Raw genomic sequence first — 22,222 nt, forward strand, 5'->3', positions numbered from 1 at the left:
AGGAAACCTAAATCATTATCACAACACGCAGCATGGACTATCAGCTTGTAATATGCATAATTTGATAACTTAAAAGAATATCTTGTGTGTAAAGGTCAGGTTTAAGGGCGTTTGTGGTTTGAAGTTGTAATCACAAATCGCTCCACCGGTAATTTTCTTCTCAGCTTGAACCGCACAGGCAGGTTGTGGGGCTCGAATGAAAACAGCGAGTGACGCCAGACAACCCTGCTGTGTGAATTGAAAACCTAAAAAAGGATAAAAAATTTGTTCCATAATGGTTGACACAGGCAACCGCTTTGAAATAAAGTGCCCCGACCACTGAATACAGACTGCTTCAAAACCAGTGTGGGGAGGAAGAATAACTCGGACAGGACTACACGGTCATCCAATCATATCGCCATCGCTAATGCTGGTGGGCACTGAGGAAAACATGCATGTAATTAGAGGCCAGCAGAGATTCAATGACTCTCACTTTACTCACCTTTATGAAAGAGAAAATAAATGTTTTCCTCTGCAGGGCATCTTAGATAATCATTACTAAAAAATCAATCCTAAGCTCAAGGGGAGGAATATTACTTATCACTATAGGGTAGTTGTCTGACCTTGATAGTGTAGAAAGTGTTGCATGGCACAAATAGACACACCATTAGACAAAGGAAAGCCACGCAGAGAGGAATTCCTAGGAGTGGTTTTGTAAAATTCATTTGAGAAGGCATCATCACCCTCATCTATTCAGTAGAAAAATAACACGAGTATTTAATACCACTGTGTGTAAAAATCTGCAACACAGAGGATTACAGCTAGTACAACATCTGCATTCGCGTCATTTGTATTCTGCATTTCTACTGTTTCTGGGTAAGATTTATGTGTTAGTACTTACACAGCTGATAACAAAATGATGAGAGAAAACAAATCCTGCAGATGAGAGCGTTGCTTTGCGTACTAAACAGAACGCTATAACAAACAGCCGTTACTAATGCATGTCAGACAGGTTTGTCCCTGCGTGCTGTAGTTTACAATTCAGAGGAATGGTTTCTTTAAATCTAAATAAGGTAATGGAAGTTGTACAAATCTTTTAACAACAATTTATGGTAGCGAGAGCAGTGTGCAGGTTTTCTTCCTGCTTGGACCACAGCAGATCATTTAACTAATTAATTCAGTAGTTTAAGGTAAGAGTCAGCTGAAATGAAAATCTGCAAGCTTTCTCCGTACGATATGATGAATAACCCCAGATCGATTCATTTTGTGTGTGAAATTTAATCACAATTACTTGTGAAAGTGATGTGTCATTGAAGTTACACTGAAGTTTTAAACATTCAAAAAATTAACCAACTTAATCAACAGAGTGTGAAGAAAGAGCAGTGTTGACGTTATGTCAAAGACGACCAGTGCTCAGTGTCTCTCTCTTCTCTCCCGCTGCATACCTGTCCAGTCTCTCGTCCCCGGAGTCAGAGTGCTGGTCAGACTCCTCCCTTGATCTGAGATTGCAATTCCAGGCGGACTCCAGTCAGCTAATAGGGCAACTATGTTCACTGAGCCACTTTGCTAACGGCAGCTAGCTCCGGCCAAAGATAGCTAGAAAAGAGTATATGAACAGCAGTTGTTGGTTACTGGTCATGTGCTGCCTCCTATTTTTTTGGAGCGACCTTCAAATTCTGGATGTGTCTTACATGTGGAACCTTTAAAGCATTGATGAAGACTTTCATGCTCACATACTTGGTGCCTCCATACACATCCGACCACAGCAGTAACACATACACGGATAAATAGTTTGGGTGGCATTTCATCTGATTTACCAGTTCACTGAAGTTCAGTCATCACATCTACAGCAATCACCACATTTTCCATAGATAACTATAAAGCTCGGCGACTGCACTGTAAGCCTAACACAAACCTTTCTTCAAGACACACGCCTGGTAATCAGAGTGAAATGCCATTTGGTTTTCACTGTTTAATTCACTGAAGAAATATCAGAGAAGTGGGAGGATGTGAGATCTTGAAAGGATGTTTGTTGTTGATTCAATTGTTACTACTGACGCTATGATCTAGCACTGTATATGTTTCATGCAACTGGTGAGACTGTATGCAGGGTGATGAGGGTGGTGAGAACAAAACGTAGAAAAATCATCTTCATACATTCTTAATTAGGATCATTTCTGGTAAATTGCACTGCAGTGTTATTGAACTTTTGCTCATTTTACTGGGGGACATCCTGCAATGTCTAATTAAACCCTACTCATTTTGGAAACCTCTGCTCTGCACCCTGTGTGTGTGTGTGTGTGTGTGTGTGTGTATGCCTGAAGCTATGGAGGGCGACGGTGAGGTAATCATCAGTCCGGTGCAGAACTGCAGCCATTGTGAGAGCGGTGAATGCCACGAGATCAAGGACAGCGTTGTGTGCTACTGTGATGATGACCTCATCCTGGCATTGGACGGGGTGTCCTGCATCAACACTACAGGTCTGACATGTAGTGCTTCACATATTCACACAAACACACACACACACACACACACTGCAATTTGTAATGATGAACCATGATCTATGTCTCTCTCTTCCACACAAATATGTGAAATTAATCCAAATGAAGAAATTAAGCCGAAGTTAAGCCGAACGTAATTGTACCTGTAATAGACTGTGACTCAGTGAATAGATAACAAATTAATCTACTAAAGTAATTAAGCCTGGGAGGCTCTGTGCTTTATTGAATCTTTATCTGAGGAAGGGTTTTTTAATAGTGCCTTAATCATTCATAGTAATTATCAATCTGTGGGATAAGCTAACCTGTTAATGACAATGGATGCACCTATAGCAGTATTAGCTGGTCTTTCCTAAGTCAGGATTTGTAATTTATCTCTATGCTACAGTCAGATAAAAGCTCTTTATCTTATCAAGTCAAGGCTGTGGGATTAAAGGCCTCCCCTGGACACTCATGTAGTGACATGTACAGTCAACTTGTAGATTAATTGGTCTAAGGCCAGGCACCTGACTCTGCCCATTAGACCGTGTTAACCTTGACTTGGTGTCTTCTTCTTGGGTTAAACAGTGTCAGTGGAGTGTAGACAAACCCCCGAGGACCTAGAATCGCCTCTTCAATTCTGATTTGTCATTTCAGACGAATATTGAGCATATGAATGTAGATCTGAAATTAATTTATATGGCGGAATGCCACTGTATAGTTTGAAGCAAAATAACAGGGCTATTACCATCTCAATAATATCTTAATGACCTAGAGTGTCTTATTGCCCTATGATTTGCAAATCTGTTCTCTGTAATGCTAAGCAGTAGATAATTCTATGATGCTAGGTCGTAAAAGGTCACAATCTCAATATGGTCTCTCTCGGTGTGCAGATTCGTTCCTCAGCTTAGACAAGTGAAATGAGAAAAGGAATTGACATGCACCGTCCATCGCTGCTATCCTAAGCTCTGTTGTGTCATCGCTTTCACATCATTAATTAAGTTGGGGATCAGAGCGGCGAAGTGAATGTTAATACTCCTCTGGGGAAGATAACAACTGTGGAACGCTGTTGTTTCCCCTTGTCTTGCAGAGCCGTCCATGCTGCCTCCGCCGCCGTCTCTCTCCCACCTGGCGCTGGGTCTGTCCGTGGGCACCTCGGCACTCATCGCCGCCCTGCTGCTGGCTGTGTCTGGAGTCATGATAAGTAAGTATACCCACGTGTCAGTCGGTAAGGATTACTGATCTCGATCTGTTGCATTGCATAAGATGCCGACAACATACAGAACTGAAACCAGTGTATCAATCTTTAATTTAAAAAAGTCTAGTATCAGCAAGTGCAAATAGGATTCTAGAGGTTGAGGGATTTTGTGATTTAATATTTTTGGAATAAAATGCTTTATAATTGTATGTATAATCGTATTTTGTTTCATAATTGACCCTCGAAGATCCGTCTAATAGTTCACTATACACAAACTTAGGACCTGAAGGGGTCGTGTCATGCTTTTACAGTATTTCAGCTATCTTACTAAAAGCACTGTAAAGTTAAAGTGGATACTATGATTTAAGCAGTACCTAAAAGCCATACTTGTGTAAAAGTGAAAGTCACCCATATGTACTGTATAGTACTTGAGTTGAAGTCTTAAAGTATCTTATTATAAATGTACGTAAGTATCAAAAGTACAAGTGAATTATACTTATATTTACATGTGTTTACACTGTACATTTACCATGGGTTAAGCAAATATCTGATCCAATATTCAGCATTTTTCTGATTATTTGTTTGCAGTAAATGAAAATACTCAAATAAAGTACAAGTATCTCAACTTTGTGCTTAAGCACAGTACTTATATGTTACATTCACCACTGGATGTAAGTACTTCTTCACCCAGATATGTCATTGAATGTCAGCTAATATTGTGAGCAACAGTTGAATATGCTGGATAAGTCTATTTGTTGCTGGCACAGTTATTGCAAGGTAATATATCCACAGTGACCGTCCTCAACAGCTGAGAATTATATCAGATAAATGAATATCTATAATCTGAATCCAGATGGATGAAATACTTTGTCTGTTGGGGGCCACAGTTTATTAAGCAGACCAACAGGGTGTTTTAAGGAAGTTTGCTGAAGGACACAAAATGTATTCAACTCTTCTCACCCTTCGATGTGGATGGTGGAGGTCACCAGTCTGCTGTGTAAAGCTATTTTCTCAGTGTCTGAACTTTTAGAACTTCTACAGTTTCAGCTCACTGACAGTCATGCTGATTTAATAGCTTGACATGGGAGGGAATATACTTGTTGGTGACATTTTTACAACTCAAATGCATGTGCAACTTGTGGCTAATGGCCCTAGGCAGCCACTGGTAACCACTGGTTTAGGAGAGACAACTCAAGTGAAATCCAGTGACTTAACACAGTGACATTGATAATAACCAAAATGAAAGTGAAAGTGGGAGAGCTGAAGTAGTTAAACTGTGCATAAAGAGGTGCACATTACATGAGTATCCTTGTCCTCTGCACACAAACACATGTCCATCTCTCTCTCTCCCTCACACACACACACACACACACACACGAACAAAGTTCTTCAGTGTCTGGCCTGGTCCCTCTCAGACGGCCCTTGGCAGGTTCTTGTCAGGATGGGAAGTGAGCCTCGTGGCCATCGCAGACGTCCGTCTGCCCGCCTGCTTTCAGGCTATTACAGCCAGACATATGCACTCATTGAGCCATCATCTTCTCCTCACACACCCACGCTCACTCACACACTTGCAGACCAACGTACACGTCCAGACTCCCACCTACACTCTTGCACACACATCAGTAGACGAGGCAGGAGCAGAGGAGGTATGGGACTACCACTGTGATGAATGAAATACGCTAATGATGGATGGCTGCTTAGCCGGCGGCTGGCAGCACTCGTACATTAGACGGCACTTGGTAAATAAATAACTCTCTGCACACACATAAGCATACACACATAAATGCACACACAAACATTTCTCCCTGCGACTAATGTGTTTCCAGCCCAGGTCGAGGCTTCTAGCTCTATAAGGTGGGGTGTGGGTGTGTGCGGGTGTGTGTGGGGGAGGAAGACGGAGAAAAAGCAGTGTCTTCATACAGCGGGCTGTGCATTTGTTTGCAATGCTTGATATTACAAAGGAGGCGTGAAGAAGGAGTACATTTTTGCCATATTTGCTTATACAATATACACATGATTGTGTCTTTTACCAATACAACTTTACAAAACATATTTATATGCCCAGGGTTAAATTCAGAAACATTATGTATCTGAATATTTTAGAAGGCAATCTGGCATCAGATAGGGAGGAATCAATATTTCACAGACACAGGTCTTTAGAGAAATAATAACTGTAAAATCTTTGTGTGCTTTGGCTGCCAACATTCATTTTCTACAAGGAGATTGGTTCAAGGTTTTGTTTTCTAAGGTTTTCTAAATTGTTGATTGTTGGAATTAAATTTCTTTCATTTTCATCCCAATAGTGTACAGGCGTAAACACACAGAGCTGCAGTCTATTCAGCTGGAGCTGCAGAGTCCAGACTGCAAGCTCAGTAAGCTGCGGGCCTCCACCATCATGACCGACTACAACCCCAACTACTGCTTTGCCGGCAAGACGGCATCGGTCAACGACCTGAAGGAAGTGCCACGACGTAACATCTCCCTCACCAGGTGAAATATTAAAGTTCCACAGCCAACGTCCTTGTTACTTCTGCATTAATTAACTCTATGGGACATTGTAGTCACTGTGTGAAATTCAGTATTATTTGAACACCAAATTACTGACTCAAGGATAACAGTATCTGAAGAGAAAAAAAACATGATAAATTGCAGAGTTCATTGTAATTGTAATGCAGATCCATTAGTGCAAACTATTTAAATAGGGTGAACTCATAAATACAGCATGGTCTGAGAAGCAGCAGCTTAAATAAAGCCTAAAATATTAAAGTGTAAAGTCTCAGTGAATGGGTCTATTGCAGTGATCCCAGCGGCTGAGAAATGATTTTTGCAGGGCTCTGTTCAATTTTTAATGCATCTTTCATGTGTTTATAGTTCACCAGTTTATCATTCTGGCTCTTAATCTTTGTGAGAAATTCTTCTTGTGGACCCATGAATATTTTCCAGCATCCAGATTTATGCAAGTTATGAATCAAGTGAAATAGCTGCAAAGGGGGAAAATCAAGACTATAATTTGGTGTCAAAGTTCACCATTCTACACTCTGACATCTGCCACGGGATGTCACACGGAGGCACTTATTTTGCCTCCGTGGGCTGAAAAGTTGGAGAACTACTAATTTAGAATTCTGACTGGCATCCCTACCGAGCTGTTTCACAGAAAATCACTTAAAGGTTTTTTTTTCACAGCTCTCATTTCTTTACCAAGTGCACAGCTCCATCAGTGATCATGCTTTGGACGCTGGTATATTAAGGACATATCTTTCTGCTCCTAATGTCTTCAATCCAGAAATCCCAGCTTTAACATTGCCCTTGTATGCCCTCCTGTTTGAAAGCTTCAGCCTAATGTCTAAAAAATGAATGTAATTGTAAATAATAAATGTGTTTATGTGTAACCAGGGGTCTGGGTCACGGTGCTTTCGGTGAAGTCTATGAAGGGCTGGCAGTGGGGATACCAGGTGAACCGAGTCCACTGCAAGTGGCAGTCAAGGTGAGCTCTCACACAGTTTTTCAATTCAAGTTTAATTGACTGAATCAAATCAGGGGTCTCTAAGATGATTACACATCATCCATTTTTGTAATCTGAGTTCTTATTCTCAGGATAGGAGATCATGAAGCTGAACACAAGCTGTTTGTCTCAGTTATATTTTGCTATGCTTTGTTGCGAATGAAGGCTTTGCAGCAAAAATACTGTATAACCTCTTCTTGAATACCTTGTGTTCAGTGTCATGGGGAAATCAGGCGCTAGACATTAAACATAATAACTACTGTAAAGTATATACATCTTCAAACTATTCATTGCACTGAGATTTCTTTTTCTATTCACAACAGACCCTTCCTGAGGTTTGCTCTGAGCAAGATGAACTGGACTTCCTCATGGAGGCTCTAATCATCAGGTAAGAGCTACTTAGACAATGAATGCATCTTGACTGGTAAAATTACAAACTGGCATGGAATGTGCACGTGCCAGGACACGAAGGCTCTGCAGCGGGTGATTATTAAAACCGCCCAGAACATCATTGGTTTCCATCTAAAGAGCATCAGTGATCTCGGTGAGATGTCTGCACAGAGCCCAAAAGATACAAAAAGACAACACACAACGCAGCCACAATCTGTTCACCCTTCTGCCGTCTGGCAAGTAATACACCGCACCAGGCTACAGCTCCTTTACTCAGTCTGTCAGTCCCCTCAACTCATCCTCAGCACTCCACCATAAAAAGTAGCTTTTCTTTTCATTAAAGGACTACAACTTGCATTTCATTGTTCAACCCAGTCTTGGTGGGAGTCTTTGTAGAATGACAAATACAGAACCTTTGACTGGTGAACAAAACTCTGTCTGTCACACCAAGCCAACAAAGCCATTTCTGATACACTTTTCCCTGTTGTGTTTCTGCCCCTGCAGTAAGTTCAGCCACCAGAACATTGTGCGTTGTATAGGAGTGAGTCTGCAGGCCATGCCCAGGTTCATTCTGCTGGAACTGATGACCGGAGGAGACCTCAAGACTTTCCTGAGGGAGACCAGACCCCGGCTGGTGAGACACACTGCTGTATCATGCTCAAGTGCACATTGTCGTCACAAAGCGCTTTTTTTTTTTTTAACCACCTAAAACCCACGCTGTCCTCCTCATTGAGCAGCCAAGTTGATGATCCAAGTTAGATCAGTCAGATGTGTGCTGCGTCTGTTTGTCCAAATGTGCCTCTGATATATTCACTAATATTACATTCTGTCTCTTCTCCGTGTGATCAGGAACACCCGTCCAGCTTGACCATGGTGGACCTTCTAAACGTGGCCAGAGACATCGCTAAGGGTTGCCAGTATCTGGAGGAGAACCAATTTATACACAGGTACTTGGTCACCAGATGACCACACATTTTGCATATGAATATGCATAAACAACAGTGGTTTGGCATAAACAAATACAGTGCATGGGTATGAAAGGACAGATTGTTTTGTGGCCCTATAGTCCTCCTACCTAAAGTGATCAGAGACAGAGGAAAAACAGACTGTAAACAATATGCAGTAACAATGGGTACAATATACACATGCAAATACAAATGCACATACAAATGTGTAAGATGAAATATAGGAACTCAACACACACAGACTTCCTCACGCTCATTTGCTGACTCCTTCTCAGAGTTCTGAGCCGACTGCATCCGTCCGAGCATAACATATGGACTATGCATGCCTTCTGCCTGGCGTGTGATAGCAGAAAGGACAAGTGATGAGTTCAGCATCGAAGCAGGCAGATGGGGTTGCCGGCTTGCCTTTTTATGGTCTGTGTCCACGGCACAAGTCAACAGAATGCCCCTTCCATTCGCATATTCATGGTGACTGGTGAACCGGAGGATGTGACCAAAGAATTCTAAAATAATTTTGCTGGATCTGACTTGCAAAGAGAGTCCACGAGGAAGGTCAAGTACATGTCAAAATGGGAAAAAAATGGTGGAAAAGAAAAATGCTCATACCATCACATCAACGCAATTAAAGTGCATCCCTCTTTTTTCATGTCTCTGACTTCCTAGGAATTGGCCAATGACAAACGAGGCCTATTAAACCTTGTTTGCCCCAACGTGGCACTGTAAAGCCCCATCAATCCACCTAATGGCTGACTCCTCTCTGGATGCTCGTGGGCTCCTATACAGCCCGCTTTCCTGCCTTCAAACCTGCATTAAAATTCACCCTAACACTGTCCTTGAGGCTAATTTCAATTTTCATAGAGGTGTGTTTACTCAGGGTTGAATAAAGGGCAGATGAATGAGCGAGGGTGGAAGAGTAGCTGCTAGTCAGAAAATGCAGCTTTTCTTCAAGGATTACAGGGATGGAAGATGAGCTGTGCTGTGCTCCAACAGGTTAAATCACAGGGTTAATGCTGCCTGAGATCAACTTACTCGAGCTTTTGTGGTGTTTATATACCTTCACTATGGAGGTATTTTTCTGTTTCTTTGGCCACTGTTATTTTTCTCTCAAGCTACCGTTTGTTTGCAGAAGGCTTGGTGCCCACGTAGGAAATTGTAACCGCCTGAAAAGCAGCAGAGTGCTGAGGAGAGTCAGGTAGTTTAATGCAACCTCAGGTGTTAAAATAGACTAATAACACAGATTGTTCTCCAGGTGCTGCAGTGAAATGGGTCCTTAAGCCGCAGTTAAAATTGACTGTAAATAAGGTCAACAGTATGAGGCCAGTTAACATTGTTTTAATAACAGCCTGCTCTCACATCACTGTGATGCATGTGCAATAGCACTGTGTCCTTCTCTGAAGCCCTCAGCAAGAAGTCAGTGAAAGCTACTGCTGCATTTCAAGGCTCGTCCTTGCCTACAAGCAAAAGCAGATCATTTGCATGAATTCTTCCAAGCCATTAAACAAGGGCTATTTGAAATTAACTACAGCACCTCATCAGAAAGGATCTTGTGAAGAGCGTGTGTGTGTGTGTGTGTGTGTGTGTGTGTTCTCACATGCTGATTGTAGTACTGCTATGATAGAAATGATTCAGACCTCCTGTAGTAGCTCAGATGCATCTTAATGGATTCAATGTTTTGTTGAAATCTTTGTGCTGTGATACCACACTTTAAGACATTTCCTGTTGCTGTTTTGGTAACTCAGTTTACTGACACTCATCAAGCAGCTTCAGTCTTAACTGGACTCAAGCTAAGCAAAAAATGAATCTTTTTAGAGATAAACTGAAAAGCCCTCAACACAATGTTGTTCTTATTTCATACTAAATTATTTAATATCAAACTTGAAGCAGTACCATAATATAAATTGAATAGTTCAGAACACTTCTGGCACACTAAAGTGGGCCAACCATGCATACTGTAGTCCCTGTCTTAAAAAGCCCTCTCTTTAAATCAGCCTGAACTACTACTTTATCCTCATTGTGTCATTTCACATCTAAGTTAATCAGAGTGTGGAGGCCAAACATCAACACAATGTGTTGCTGTCTACACACTGGCAGAGCTTAGTGCTGCGGTTTGTATCACTGCTACTTTTTCATTTCCAGCTCTTCCTGATCTCATGATCTAGTTTGAACACAGTGTCACATGATGTTATTTTGATGTTAAATTCTGGGTATTTGTTGGCCCGGGTGCACACTTGTCTAGAGTCTGATGAGGAGCAGTGTGCTCACGACGTCACTTCTTAAGATGTTAAGAAAGTCAGACGCCTCGGGAGCAGAATAAGTGTGTAGGCTCTATTTCCTTTTCCCCAGACGGGAGTGCAGCACGCTGTGTGAACTACTGTATATCCTCAAAGAGTAACCAAGCCCATACAGTGCAAATATGAATTTATAAAGTTTCTCTTCTAACCCTCTCTGCCTGCATACACTGTGGAACATTTCAATCTTTTCTGTGGATGCACCATGTGGGCAGAGCTATAAAGGCATTGTAGGAAACTACACACTCTACCAGCTTGCCCTGGGCAACTTGGTAGCTGAACTGCACTTTCAGATCCAACAGGGGAGCATCTGTAGGTGTTTCATACGTGGAGCTCTCTTACATGCAAATATATGAAAAACTTGTGAAACTACTTGTAAACTAGTGAAGAGATGAGGCCTGAGCTAAGCTGTGTGAATGTCAGGTGTTCAGTATGCCTTACTCTTCTGTACCAAATACCCCCGTATATCAAATATCACATCATTTATCAAATAAATTCTCCAAAGGTGCATGCAGTGACCTGACAAGTCTGTACGTTTTTCTCATCTTTCAGGGACATTGCAGCTCGCAATTGCCTACTGACCTGCAAAGGACCGGGCCGCATGGCCAAGATTGGAGATTTTGGGATGGCTCGAGACATTTACAGGTGAGATTTCAGCACAGTTCACTGACTGATGTAAGACAGCAGGCCAGACATGTTGAGTTGAATATGAGTCTGGATCAGGTCTGAAGGGGGTTGAGACTGAGTGCGTTCGCACAGGGTGGGGAAGCGAGACATATTTATTCCCAGGCCTCTTAATCAATAGTTCTTAATCACTGCATACAAAAAACACCCATATAAACATTTAAAAACAGCTCATTTGAGCGTTATCTAATCTGTTAAGTTCATGGTTAAACTTAATACCAGTCAGCACCTCTAAGAGCCGTCAGAACTGGATGTAGTGTGGGTGAGGTTAGGGTTAGGGTGACAGTTGTTGTGAGAGTCTCCATTAACAGTCAAATGCTTCATACACACATTCATCCCCTTCTCACTTCTTCTTCAACTTTTTGCTGCTCTGACCATCAACAAAGGCTGTTTTAAGATTATGTTGGGGGAGGGGCTTTTTTTGCCTTTATTGGATGGAGACGGAGGCAAACAAACAGAGGTCTCCGTCTTAACCATTGCTTTCATATTCTCAAGTCTCTATTTAAAGGATAAGTTCACCCAATAATGGAAATTCAGTCATTATCTTCCCCTCCCCCATGTCGATAAAAAATCTAATTTGTCAAATTAAGTTACGCAGTCCACAAAACATTTCTGGAGCTACACATGTAAAAACCCCATATATGGCTGCATACAAACGCAATCCAAGTCTCTGTAAGCCCCACAATCACAAATTGATTTAAAAAGATTTTATTTAAACCCTCCACACTCCTCAGCTAACACGTTCAGCTTTAAAAAGGGTGTAAATAATGTCTGTTCAAATCAGTTTGTCATCTCAGGGCTTCTGGGGACTTGGATCATGCCAGCCGACATGTGTGGAGCCATCCTACGTTGTTTTTGGTTGGTTTTTTTTGTCTACTTGAGCTGGGGGTGAGCAGATAAAGACTAGAGTTTCATTTTTGGCTAAACTTATCCTTTAACTAAGACTAACTCCAATTATTTATTCACGGTGTTAGGGTATGGACAGTTATTCAAAGACAGGACGGGAAAAATCAAAATACAAGCAAAAACTCAAACTGTTTTCCGAGCAGCAGTGAGTGAACACAGTTCAGAGAAGGCTGGATGCAGTGACAGAGACCATGTTAGATCTGTTTCCTTTTATTCCCTTTAGTATCATTTGGTATAAAGAACTGGCCAGCCTGATGAGCATGAACATGCTGAGTGCAGTTTTCTGCTAGTTATTTTTTCCTTTAATATAACATACAATATACATGCATACGAGGTTCAGCCGTGAAAGTGTTTTTATTCTCATTCACACTGTCGTACTGATGCTTTCTTTTAATCCACGTCAGCTCATCTGGAGCCCCAATGGCATTTTATTATTCTTAGCTCCAACTTTTTTATATAGCTACCACAGTTTCACGTGACACCATTTAAATGAATGCACAATCCAGCTGGGAAATCTCCAAAGTCTTTCATCTGGTAAGAAATTAGAGCAGGGGACACATGTCACAGCACTCAGCTACATCAACGCAGCACTTTCGAATCATCCGATGGAAAGTCACACGAGAGCACGAGAGCATCCGGCAGAGGCTGTTGCACAATACCCATGGGGAGCCACATTAGGAGCGCTTGATTTAATTGCTGATGTCAGTTTTTCAGGTGCCTTGATGTGATTTTGTTTTTATCTCTCAGCCTGGAGCCGTGGTGCTGGTACCAGGATTTTTTTTTTATCATCATTGTTATTATTTTCACAGGGAGTGAGGGTTGTTTAGCACACAACGCAGCAAAGCCGTCGGTGTGTTATTTTTGCTGTTTCATGATGTGGCCCTCCTGCTATGTGATGAGGGCCATGGGAGTCCTTCTGAGGGCCGTCGCAGGGGACGGGTGTCACAGTGAGGGACCAGGACGAGGCTTAATGTCAACGTTTGATATTCTGGGAGGGGAGCCACAGGCGTACTGGCACGTGGTATTTCATGCACTTCCTCTCTCACACAGAAATTCACTCACACACAGTCTCACACGTGCGCTTGCACACTGGTGATGCGGTGGTAAATAAAAAGCTGGGAAAACAATAGCTGCCAGTCAGTCATCCTGAGGTAAAAAGCTGCCAGTATGAAGAGAAATTCATGGAGCTTTCAGAAGAGATTTGGTATTTTTGCCTTAAATGACCAAATTCTCATAGGAACTATTAACAATGGTGTATAGTGTGACTTTAGGTTGTCTGCCTGGTGCACACACATACACACACACACACAGTAGAGGCAGAACAAAGACATTTAACTCAGCGAACAGACGCAAGTATTCGCTCCTCATTGTGTTCTTCTATCTTGCTCTCCATTCAACACAGTCTGCCTGATGCCTCTGTCCCTTAGACTTACGTGTTGCCTCTAATACTTCTCTGTCTTCCAGCTCTCATTCTGCACACTGAATTGCCCACACAAGAAAAAAGCTCGCACAACACATACACGCATAAAACACCTCTATTTGTGCTATAGATTTCCTGGGACTGTATTTAAGCCTCCCTAATCTGCAGCTCAGCTTCTAGTCTGTGTTGGTGGTGTTAGCAGTAGTAATAAATATGTCCATAAACCCCTGCTAAGAAAAAAAGAGGTCGATCCACTGATAGGGGGATTATCGGTCTTATGCTCTACACTTTACAATCCCCCAATCTTTTCAAAACATTTGAGCAGTTTCTAATAGGAAGATAAGGGACTGAATGTTTCATGTGTCCACGTCATCTTTGGTTAAAGATGTGTTTCACCGGCTGAGGTCAGAAAAGGCGCTGCCTGTAAATATATTCTAACAAATAATATGTGAGACTGTGGCAGCCTGGTTTGTGAACTCCTTATCACTGATATCAGCCTTTTGAGAACAACAAACGCAGGATTCACCGAGCCCCCGCTGCCACAGCTGTTTGATCTAATTGCCTCTTTTGATGCCAGTCTGCTTCCCTCAATATTTGCTTTATTGGGACAGACAGGAAAATTAGAGGGATACCGAGAAAGGAGGGCACAGTAGACAACTGCAGCAGGTTTCAGTCCTCTAATTGTAGGCTTAAAAATGGGGGGAGGTAACTGATTCCCAACAGTGAACTGATGGTGTTATTCTAAGTGATAGATTAAGGCATTGGGCGGAGATGTGTGCGACTGCCCTGCAGTGGTTCTCAGCTAATCTGTCAAGCAAACAGACTCAACTAGTGATTGTTTTCTCTGCTTTATTGATTAAGTGTAATTTTCTTCAGGGCTAACTTCGTATGCCAATAGTTTGCTAAGTATATATTTCCCTTTGAGCCATGTTATCTGACAGCATATCATCTATATTCATCTCTGCTTACTGCGCCCCTGAAGACGCACAGCTGTAGCTCTGAGCTTGACCAAATAATGAGCCCCGGCTCCAGTTATCTGCCTCGAGTCGATACTGTAGAAAACACAGTTGTCTGTTATTCTTTCAACCTTAAAGTATGAATTTCCAGTATAGTAAATCTTAAACCAACAACACTGTTAAATCAAGTAACAAATACTGCAAAATCTTTGTGTTGTTCCCCTGGTTCAGTTAAGAAGGGGAGGCAAAGCTCAGACTATGCATTTTATACCCAGTGGTGGAAAGCAACCAGGTACATTTACTCAGTACTGTACATAAGGTAATTATACTGTACTTTATTTGAGTATTTATATTTTCTGATACTTTACTTCTTCTGCAGTACAATTCAGAGGCTCCTACATTTATCTGACAACTTTAGATACTTGTTACTTGGCAGATTTATTGTACAAAATCTAATTGACTAATAAATGATGTTCCCTCCTGACACCAGCTGCATGATACAGTGGATTTTACTTTACTACCTGGTGAGGAAAGAGCACGGCTTGAAATCAGCCTGAAATCCTCCTTCAACTCAAGACAAGCCCGAAGGCTGTGGATGCTCTATCTGAGGAGTTCAGGCTGCCAAAACCACTAGTTTGTTTTTTGTGTGTGTTGTCATTGTTGTTGTTGTTGTCGTCATCCCATATTTGATCCAAGCTGCAACTGTCTGTTTTATTCTTTGCCACCCTTTTTTGATGTTTGCCATTCTGTTTGTTTCTCTGTATTTTTTAGATTTTATTTGTCCAGGGAACACCGACTGAGCACAATGCTCTTTTCTCATCTTGCTTCACATTGACACCTGGGAGCTGCCCACTGTAATTACAGTCCTTTCCTGCGCAGCCATGTGCAGCTCCAGCAGAGAAGTTGGTGTTTCACTTACTTGTCTAGATTCCAAAGGCAAAGAGAAAGAAAGTGTTACTGCTACTCCTTCACTTTCCCAAAAGGCCCAGGAATTTGAACTGGCAACCTTCCAGTCACTAATGTGTCTGCAGGCTATTGCAGTCCTATTTATCATGAAACACATGCCATGTTTACAGCTAGAGAGAAAAAGTGTCATATTTATGACAAAATCACTTGGGGCAAACAGATTTACTCTGCAGCAGTAAACGATGCCAAAGAGATGTTTTTCCCAGCCGAACGCAGCTGACACCACTTAACTCAGATCTTGACGTGTGTCCATTTTTCCATGCCGACACCATGACGGGCGGGGGAGGCGAGCACAAACCAGTTCACGTCCGTCCCTCGCCACGTGCCTCGAGCAGGGTGAGAAGAACCAGGCAGTGACCTCTATCAGCGCCAACAATCAGATCAGCACACGTCAGATCTTTTCTCTACCAGACAGCATTAAAAATGGCCCAGACGAGGCTCGACCTGGCAAAACATCTCCCTCGTTCCTCTCCTAAGATAAGGAGTTCTTAGAGGGTCTCTCACACCAACGTGTTAGGACGCTGAAAATGCGATTGGATCAGAGTGCTGATACAGCCGCTGCCAAACAGTGAATTAATTGCCAAATGTTCGAATGTATTTTCTTTTTTTCCTTCCTCTGCTTTCAGGTGCAGTGGTGTTGCCATGGTGACTAAAATGCTGGTGTTCATTTCACAACTCTTCCTGTTTTCATTATTAGTAGTTGAACAAAAACCAGTATTACTATTATTAGATGCAGTAATACATGCTACTACTGAAAATGAGCAAGCAGCCTGTGACAGCTACTACTGCTTTTTAAAGGCTTGTTCTCGCCCACAAGCAAAAGCAAATCATTTGCATGAATTCTTCCAAGCCATTAAACAAGGAGCTACAACACCTAATGCAAAAGGATCTTGTTAATGTGTTTTGTGTTTTGTGTGTGTGTGTGTGTGTGTGTGTGTGTGTGTGTGTGTGTGTGTGTGTGTGTGTGTGTGTGTAGGGCAAGTTATTACAGGAAGGGTGGGCGTGCCATGCTGCCGGTGAAGTGGATGCCACCTGAAGCCTTCATGGAGGGCATCTTCACATCTAAAACAGACACTTGGTGAGGATCCGTCACCGCATCTTTAACCAGCCTCAGCTCGCTCCCTCTATGACTTCACCTCCTATATTTCAAACTCGGATGCCTGCTGCCACAACCTGTCCGCTGTCTCCCTCTCTGTTCATCACCCCCCTCTGTCCTTCAGCCACTCTGATCCCCAGCAATGTGTTTTCTATTCCTGGTCTCGTCTCGTTCTTTGTCCTTTGCGGCCTCAGCACTGATGATGCTTATAATTTGTGACTTGATTGTCCTCATCTTTGTCCTTGTCTTTCTGTCTCTACCCTGGAACTAATCTGCCCTCTCATCATCAGGTCGTTTGGGGTTCTGCTGTGGGAGATCTTCTCACTGGGCTACATGCCGTATCCAAGTCGCAGTAACCAGGAGGTACTGGAGTTTGTAACCAACGGTGGAAGGATGGACCCACCTAAAAACTGCCCTGGGCCTGTGTAAGTGCAGATTTGCATTCATGCATGTCACATGACCAGAAGAACAATGTGATCCCATGAGGTCTAATTAAGCTTCTCTAGAACATGAAGAAGGCAGAGGGATGCTCAGTTCAGATGATGCATATATTGTATACATGTAGGCAGTAAAAATAAACACAAACACAGAGACGCACGTGAAAGGCTCTGATGATATTGACATGTAAGTGAGTTGTGACCCAAGAGGCGTCAGACATTATGAGTCACGTCTCTCAGTGCTTTCAGTATGGAAACCACATCAACACTTTTCTTTCATGTTTGCCTCCCAATTTGGAAGAAGTCATGGGGAGCTGATAGAGAGCTTAAAAATCATTTCCATATCACTCCAGATTTTTCACTCACTTTTCTGGCCACCTCTCAATGTCATATTAAAACATATATTGGCAGACACACACACTCACACATTTTCCCTCTCCAACACACACTGGAGCCACACTCTGGCCTCTCCCTGATTCCACAGTTTTATCCTTCATTGCCATTGCATTGCAGATTACTCTTTGTTTACATCCACCTTTAGCAAGCGACCTTACGTGCTCCTTGTGAAGAGAAATACACAAGGCCCCGCGCTGTTCTTTGTGCATCAGTCTCACAATAGGACTCACTGATTAATGAAAGCAGCAGCTGCAGTCGGAATCAGCTCAGCAATTAAAACCGCATCTCAGGATTGAACTTCACTGTTAGTTTCTCCTGTTGTCTGCCTCAGCCATTTAAGATAATCACTCAAACTGGCGGGAGATTACACTTTCATTCTGCCCGAAGCAACCAAAACAAATATGAACAATGTTTTGTCAAAAGAGATCAGTCTGGCTTTTGTTAAATCAGCGGGAGAGGTCACGCTGGTCAGCCACTGTTTCTTGTTTGTTTTCTCTGCATGGACATCTGCATGGCATGCCAAGAATTTTTTTCATTAGCCTCAGGGTTTTCTGCTTTTGTGCGTCTCCCCATTCATTTGTATCTCTAGGTACCGTATAATGACTCAGAGTTGGCAGCATCAACCTGAAGACAGGCCTAACTTCTCAACTATCCTGGAGAGAATTGACTACTGCTTACAGGTAACTAACAGCACACTGTGGGACTGTGACTGTGATGTAAACATGAATCAGGGCTGGTTGATACAAAACAAGAAAACTGTACTAACATGAATTACTATACTGCTAACAGTGGAAAATATATCTGACCTCTTGACCCCATTGCAGGACCCTGATGTGGTGACCGTGCCCCTGCCCATAGAGTATGGACCCGTCCCTGAAGAGGAGGAGCGTGTGCCCATGCGCCCTGACGACCCCTCTGCTCCAACCGTGCTGGTGAATGCCCAGGTGCCTGATGGGGAGGCTCCACAGCCGCCTCCATCCTATCCTTCGGAAGAGGTCCGGAGAGGTGGGGAGCACACTGTCGTGACCAGCACAGCGTCGGAGGCCAAAGCACAGATGCCAGCTCAGCCCCAGCCATACCTCCACCAGCACCAGCAGCCTCACACACAGACCTCCATCGCCATGACAACAACTAACACAGCCACCTCCACGGCCCCCTCCACACTCACTGCCAAGGGACCTCATGTCACCACCCAGCCCAATCCTGAGGGGGGCCACATCAACCTGGCGTTCACCCAGGGCCATCCGCCAGAGAAGGAGGGCCACAACGGGAAGAGCACCAGTCTCTGGAACCCGACGTACGGCTCATGGTTCCTACAGCAGAGGAAGCAGCAGCAGCAACAGCAGCAGCAGCAGCAACAGAGGCAGGTGGGGGTGGGGGGAGCAGGAGGGAGCACTGGCAGGGTGCCTGGGGAGGGGCAGGAGCACGTGGGCCGGACTGTGGCTGAGGTGGCAGGAGCGCTGGGCCTCCAGCACCAGCACCAGCACCAGCACAAGCAGTTCCAGCATCAGCTCCAGCAGCAGCACCAACTGCAGCTGCTGCACCATCAGCAGCAGCAGCAGGGTCTTTGCAGACCTCTGTTACCCCCACCACCACCTCCTGCTGCTCAGTCACCTCTGCTTTTAGATTCAGCCGCATTGCCCCCAGTTCCCCTCTACAGACTGAGACGATTCCCCTGTGGAAACATCGGCTACGGCTACCAGGAGCAAGGCATGTCGCTGGAGGCCGCCCACGGTAACCCCAACCCTCCTCCCCCACCCCCTCTACCCCAGCAGGGCACCTCCATTCCCTCCTCAGCAGCCCACCAGAGAGGGCCCCCTATTCCCACCTCAGTGTCCCTGGGTCGGTCGGCTCTGTCCGAGGACAGCCGTCCACTGCTGGTCACCATGGGAACAGTACAGGACCCCAGGCTGCCCAGGATGGAGGGCCACAACGCCACCGTGCTTTAGCCCAAATGCCTGCACCACTGGTCTTTATATCCGGCCCTGTCTTTGGTGACTGTGTGTTCAGGACACATAGCAGGAAACACTGTGTCAGGACAGAGACCGTTTTACACCACCCCCACCGTCTCACCATTTTGGTTTGTTCCTCCAGTTCGGAAAGAACCCATCTCACCGAAACACAGCTGGATGAGTCCATCAGGCTTTTCCCATGAGAACGCTGGATGTGTGATAAAATCCCCAATGGATGCTGAAGCACATCAGAGAACTAAAAAAGCTTTGGGAGGCAAAATGTAGAGTAAAGGCTAGTTTTAAGAGTTTAAAAAATGTATTTTTTCAACGCTGGAGGGATCATGACTGAGTGAGAATACTGAGAAACAATCAGATGGAGAGATAATGGCACAGTAGTGACGAGGTGAGACCACATATGCCATGTGTTCATTGACAGCTGATGACGTCTCTTATCTATGAGAAGGGACAATGGGGAGGATTCAAATCTCTATATTTTGCCAGACTTTCAGTCACAAACTCTGGTGACCCGTTTGACTGCAGCAACTGCACAGTTGTCTTCAGCTGCCAGCTACATGCGTCAGTTCTACTGCAGAAGCCGCACACTGTTCCTGATCCACATCCTTTTGGAAAACAACAGTGCGGTAAATAACTTGTATCAGACTATTTTTCAAGAGTATCACAGAATTGGACACTGGATTACCAGAGACATTTATACAAAAAAATACTGGGAAAATGTGTTTGTTGGTGTTTGCTTGCCTGCTTGTTTATTTATTCATTTGTTTATTTATTATTTGGAAGTGGCTCTATAAATTATTCACCAACATGCTTCAAGTCCAAACAAATTCATTTTGCATCAGCTGAGGTTTTTGTTAAACAGCAGGACGTTATTTAGGTAATATGGTAAAAGAAGGAGAGATTGACAATCCGCCCAAAATAGTCAACTTTAAATATCCTCAGTGGTTTCAAAACACTGATACAGGAAATCAGCTGTGTCCTTCACAAAGGCCTTTAAGGTGGAGAAAAACAGAGCACTTGCAGCAGGTTTGACAAAAGAATGGAAGAGATTAAAGACAAGCCACCCTCAGCAACATTTCAGAGTTCAGCTTTTTACTATTGCTGAAGATTTGTAACAAGTCGTTGCCTCTGGTACTATTGAAATCGCTGCTCTCCTTTTGTTCACAACTTTATTCTGTTGAAAGAGTGCTTTGAGACAGTGGAGCTGAGGCTTTTCTTTACTTACAGCTTTTTCAGTAACCCATTATTAATTCATTTCTTGTTAAAAAATGTTTCTTTCCCTTTTTTATCTGGATATAGAAACATCGTGGATATTGCTGAATCAATCTTAACCTTCAAATTGCTATCTCCAAGCACTCTCGTTCCTAAATTTGCATATTTTATCTTTTCTATTATAGGATGAGTGTTGTGGAATACAAATGAGTCTGAGTGAAAAGTTAGAATACAAACGGCTTTTGCTCTACATGCGAACGAACGACCAGTTTGAGTCTGACTCTGCTCATTTACACACACATGGTGTTAACACGCGTCTGTGTTCAGTCTGCTTTTTTTAAGTTTAAGGACAGTTACATACAGTATATCTATCAGATGATGCCATTCGCGTGGCGGTGTTGATATTTAGGTGAATGACAATATGTGTCAGTTTTTTGATGCTTTTGCTTGACTGTATTTGGCAATCCTGTCAGTCCTCCTGCTCTACAGCAATGATGAGCTGTCATGTGTGTCATGGCGCTCGGTGACTGATGAAGACAAATGCATTACTATAGGCCAAGTCAATGAGCAAGTTAAATATTGACCAATGAAAAGCATTTTGCTTTGTCTCCAGTACCTGTGTTCAATGCATTCATTCTGTGTTCCCTTCACAGCTCATCGCCATCGTTTGATGTAAAAAGACAAACTGAACTGCACCTGTAAATGTTGTAATTACAAAGTATTGTTCTATGGCTCTGGTAAAAGCTGTAAATTGCCCTTCAAAAGACATTCGCCAAAATTAATAAATTACTATATAATAACTGTTTTGTATTTGTCTGTCTTCCACACTCGTTGATGGGGGCCAGGTTAATGAGATTAACTCAAATCGGTCTGCTTATTACATTATATTTGGGTGATTGCTTTTATATTTTCCATTCTCTGTCACCGTGCGTTGAGAGAAGGGGATATGATTTCCATAATTTATTAATATTATTAGCAGAAACTCACTCCTCTGGACCTAAAGTCTGCTCCGAAGACTCTGACATGACTTCACACCAAGCATACAGCAACGGCTTCCACAATTCCACCCGATACTCTCAAATAGCAAGTACGTTAAGTCTGTTTCACTCTGCTGTTGTTTTTCCAACATTGCCCCAGGGACAGTTAACTTTTTACTGACGTCATGCTGGTCTGGCAGACGTCTGCTGGATTAAGCGCTAACCTTAGCCAATGTTAGATGTCAAAGATAACGTTAGGTTCTGTGAGAAACAACAGCAGAGGGAAACACAGTTACTTGAGGTTGATGAAGAAACTGGGAGCACAAAAAAAGGCACTGAAACTAAAAACAGCAGAAGATTGCCACTAAAAGACATTTCAGAACACAGATCAGGTTTTCTTTTTCAA

The 22,222-nt window shown here is 43.1% G+C and overlaps 1 protein-coding gene across 3 annotated transcripts in view; it reads left to right on the plus strand.

Annotated features, from left to right (window-relative positions):
- Nucleotides 1-21,633, plus strand: part of alk (ALK receptor tyrosine kinase) — a 345,355-nt gene extending 323,722 nt beyond the window's left edge. For 2 of the 3 annotated variants that reach the window (XM_084381759.1, XM_084381760.1), the window contains exons 18-29: nt 2,304-2,459; nt 3,547-3,660; nt 5,958-6,144; nt 7,048-7,138; nt 7,480-7,544; nt 8,051-8,180; nt 8,396-8,493; nt 11,352-11,444; nt 16,708-16,809; nt 17,118-17,252; nt 18,250-18,340; nt 18,485-21,633. In XM_084381759.1, coding sequence (XP_084237885.1) covers nt 2,304-2,459; nt 3,547-3,660; nt 5,958-6,144; nt 7,048-7,138; nt 7,480-7,544; nt 8,051-8,180; nt 8,396-8,493; nt 11,352-11,444; nt 16,708-16,809; nt 17,118-17,252; nt 18,250-18,340; nt 18,485-19,609 — 2,387 coding nt within the window. In that variant the 3' untranslated portion in view covers nt 19,610-21,633. The remainder of the gene's footprint in view (nt 1-2,303; nt 2,460-3,546; nt 3,661-5,957; nt 6,145-7,047; nt 7,139-7,479; nt 7,545-8,050; nt 8,181-8,395; nt 8,494-11,351; nt 11,445-16,707; nt 16,810-17,117; nt 17,253-18,249; nt 18,341-18,484) is intronic. The other variant, XM_084381761.1, reaches the window with a different exon arrangement.
- Nucleotides 21,634-22,222: the final 589 nt, after the last annotated feature.

Source organism: Pagrus pagrus (assembly GCF_965226575.1).
Source record: "Pagrus pagrus genome assembly, chromosome: 18".
Lineage (NCBI taxonomy): Eukaryota > Metazoa > Chordata > Actinopteri > Spariformes > Sparidae > Pagrus > Pagrus pagrus.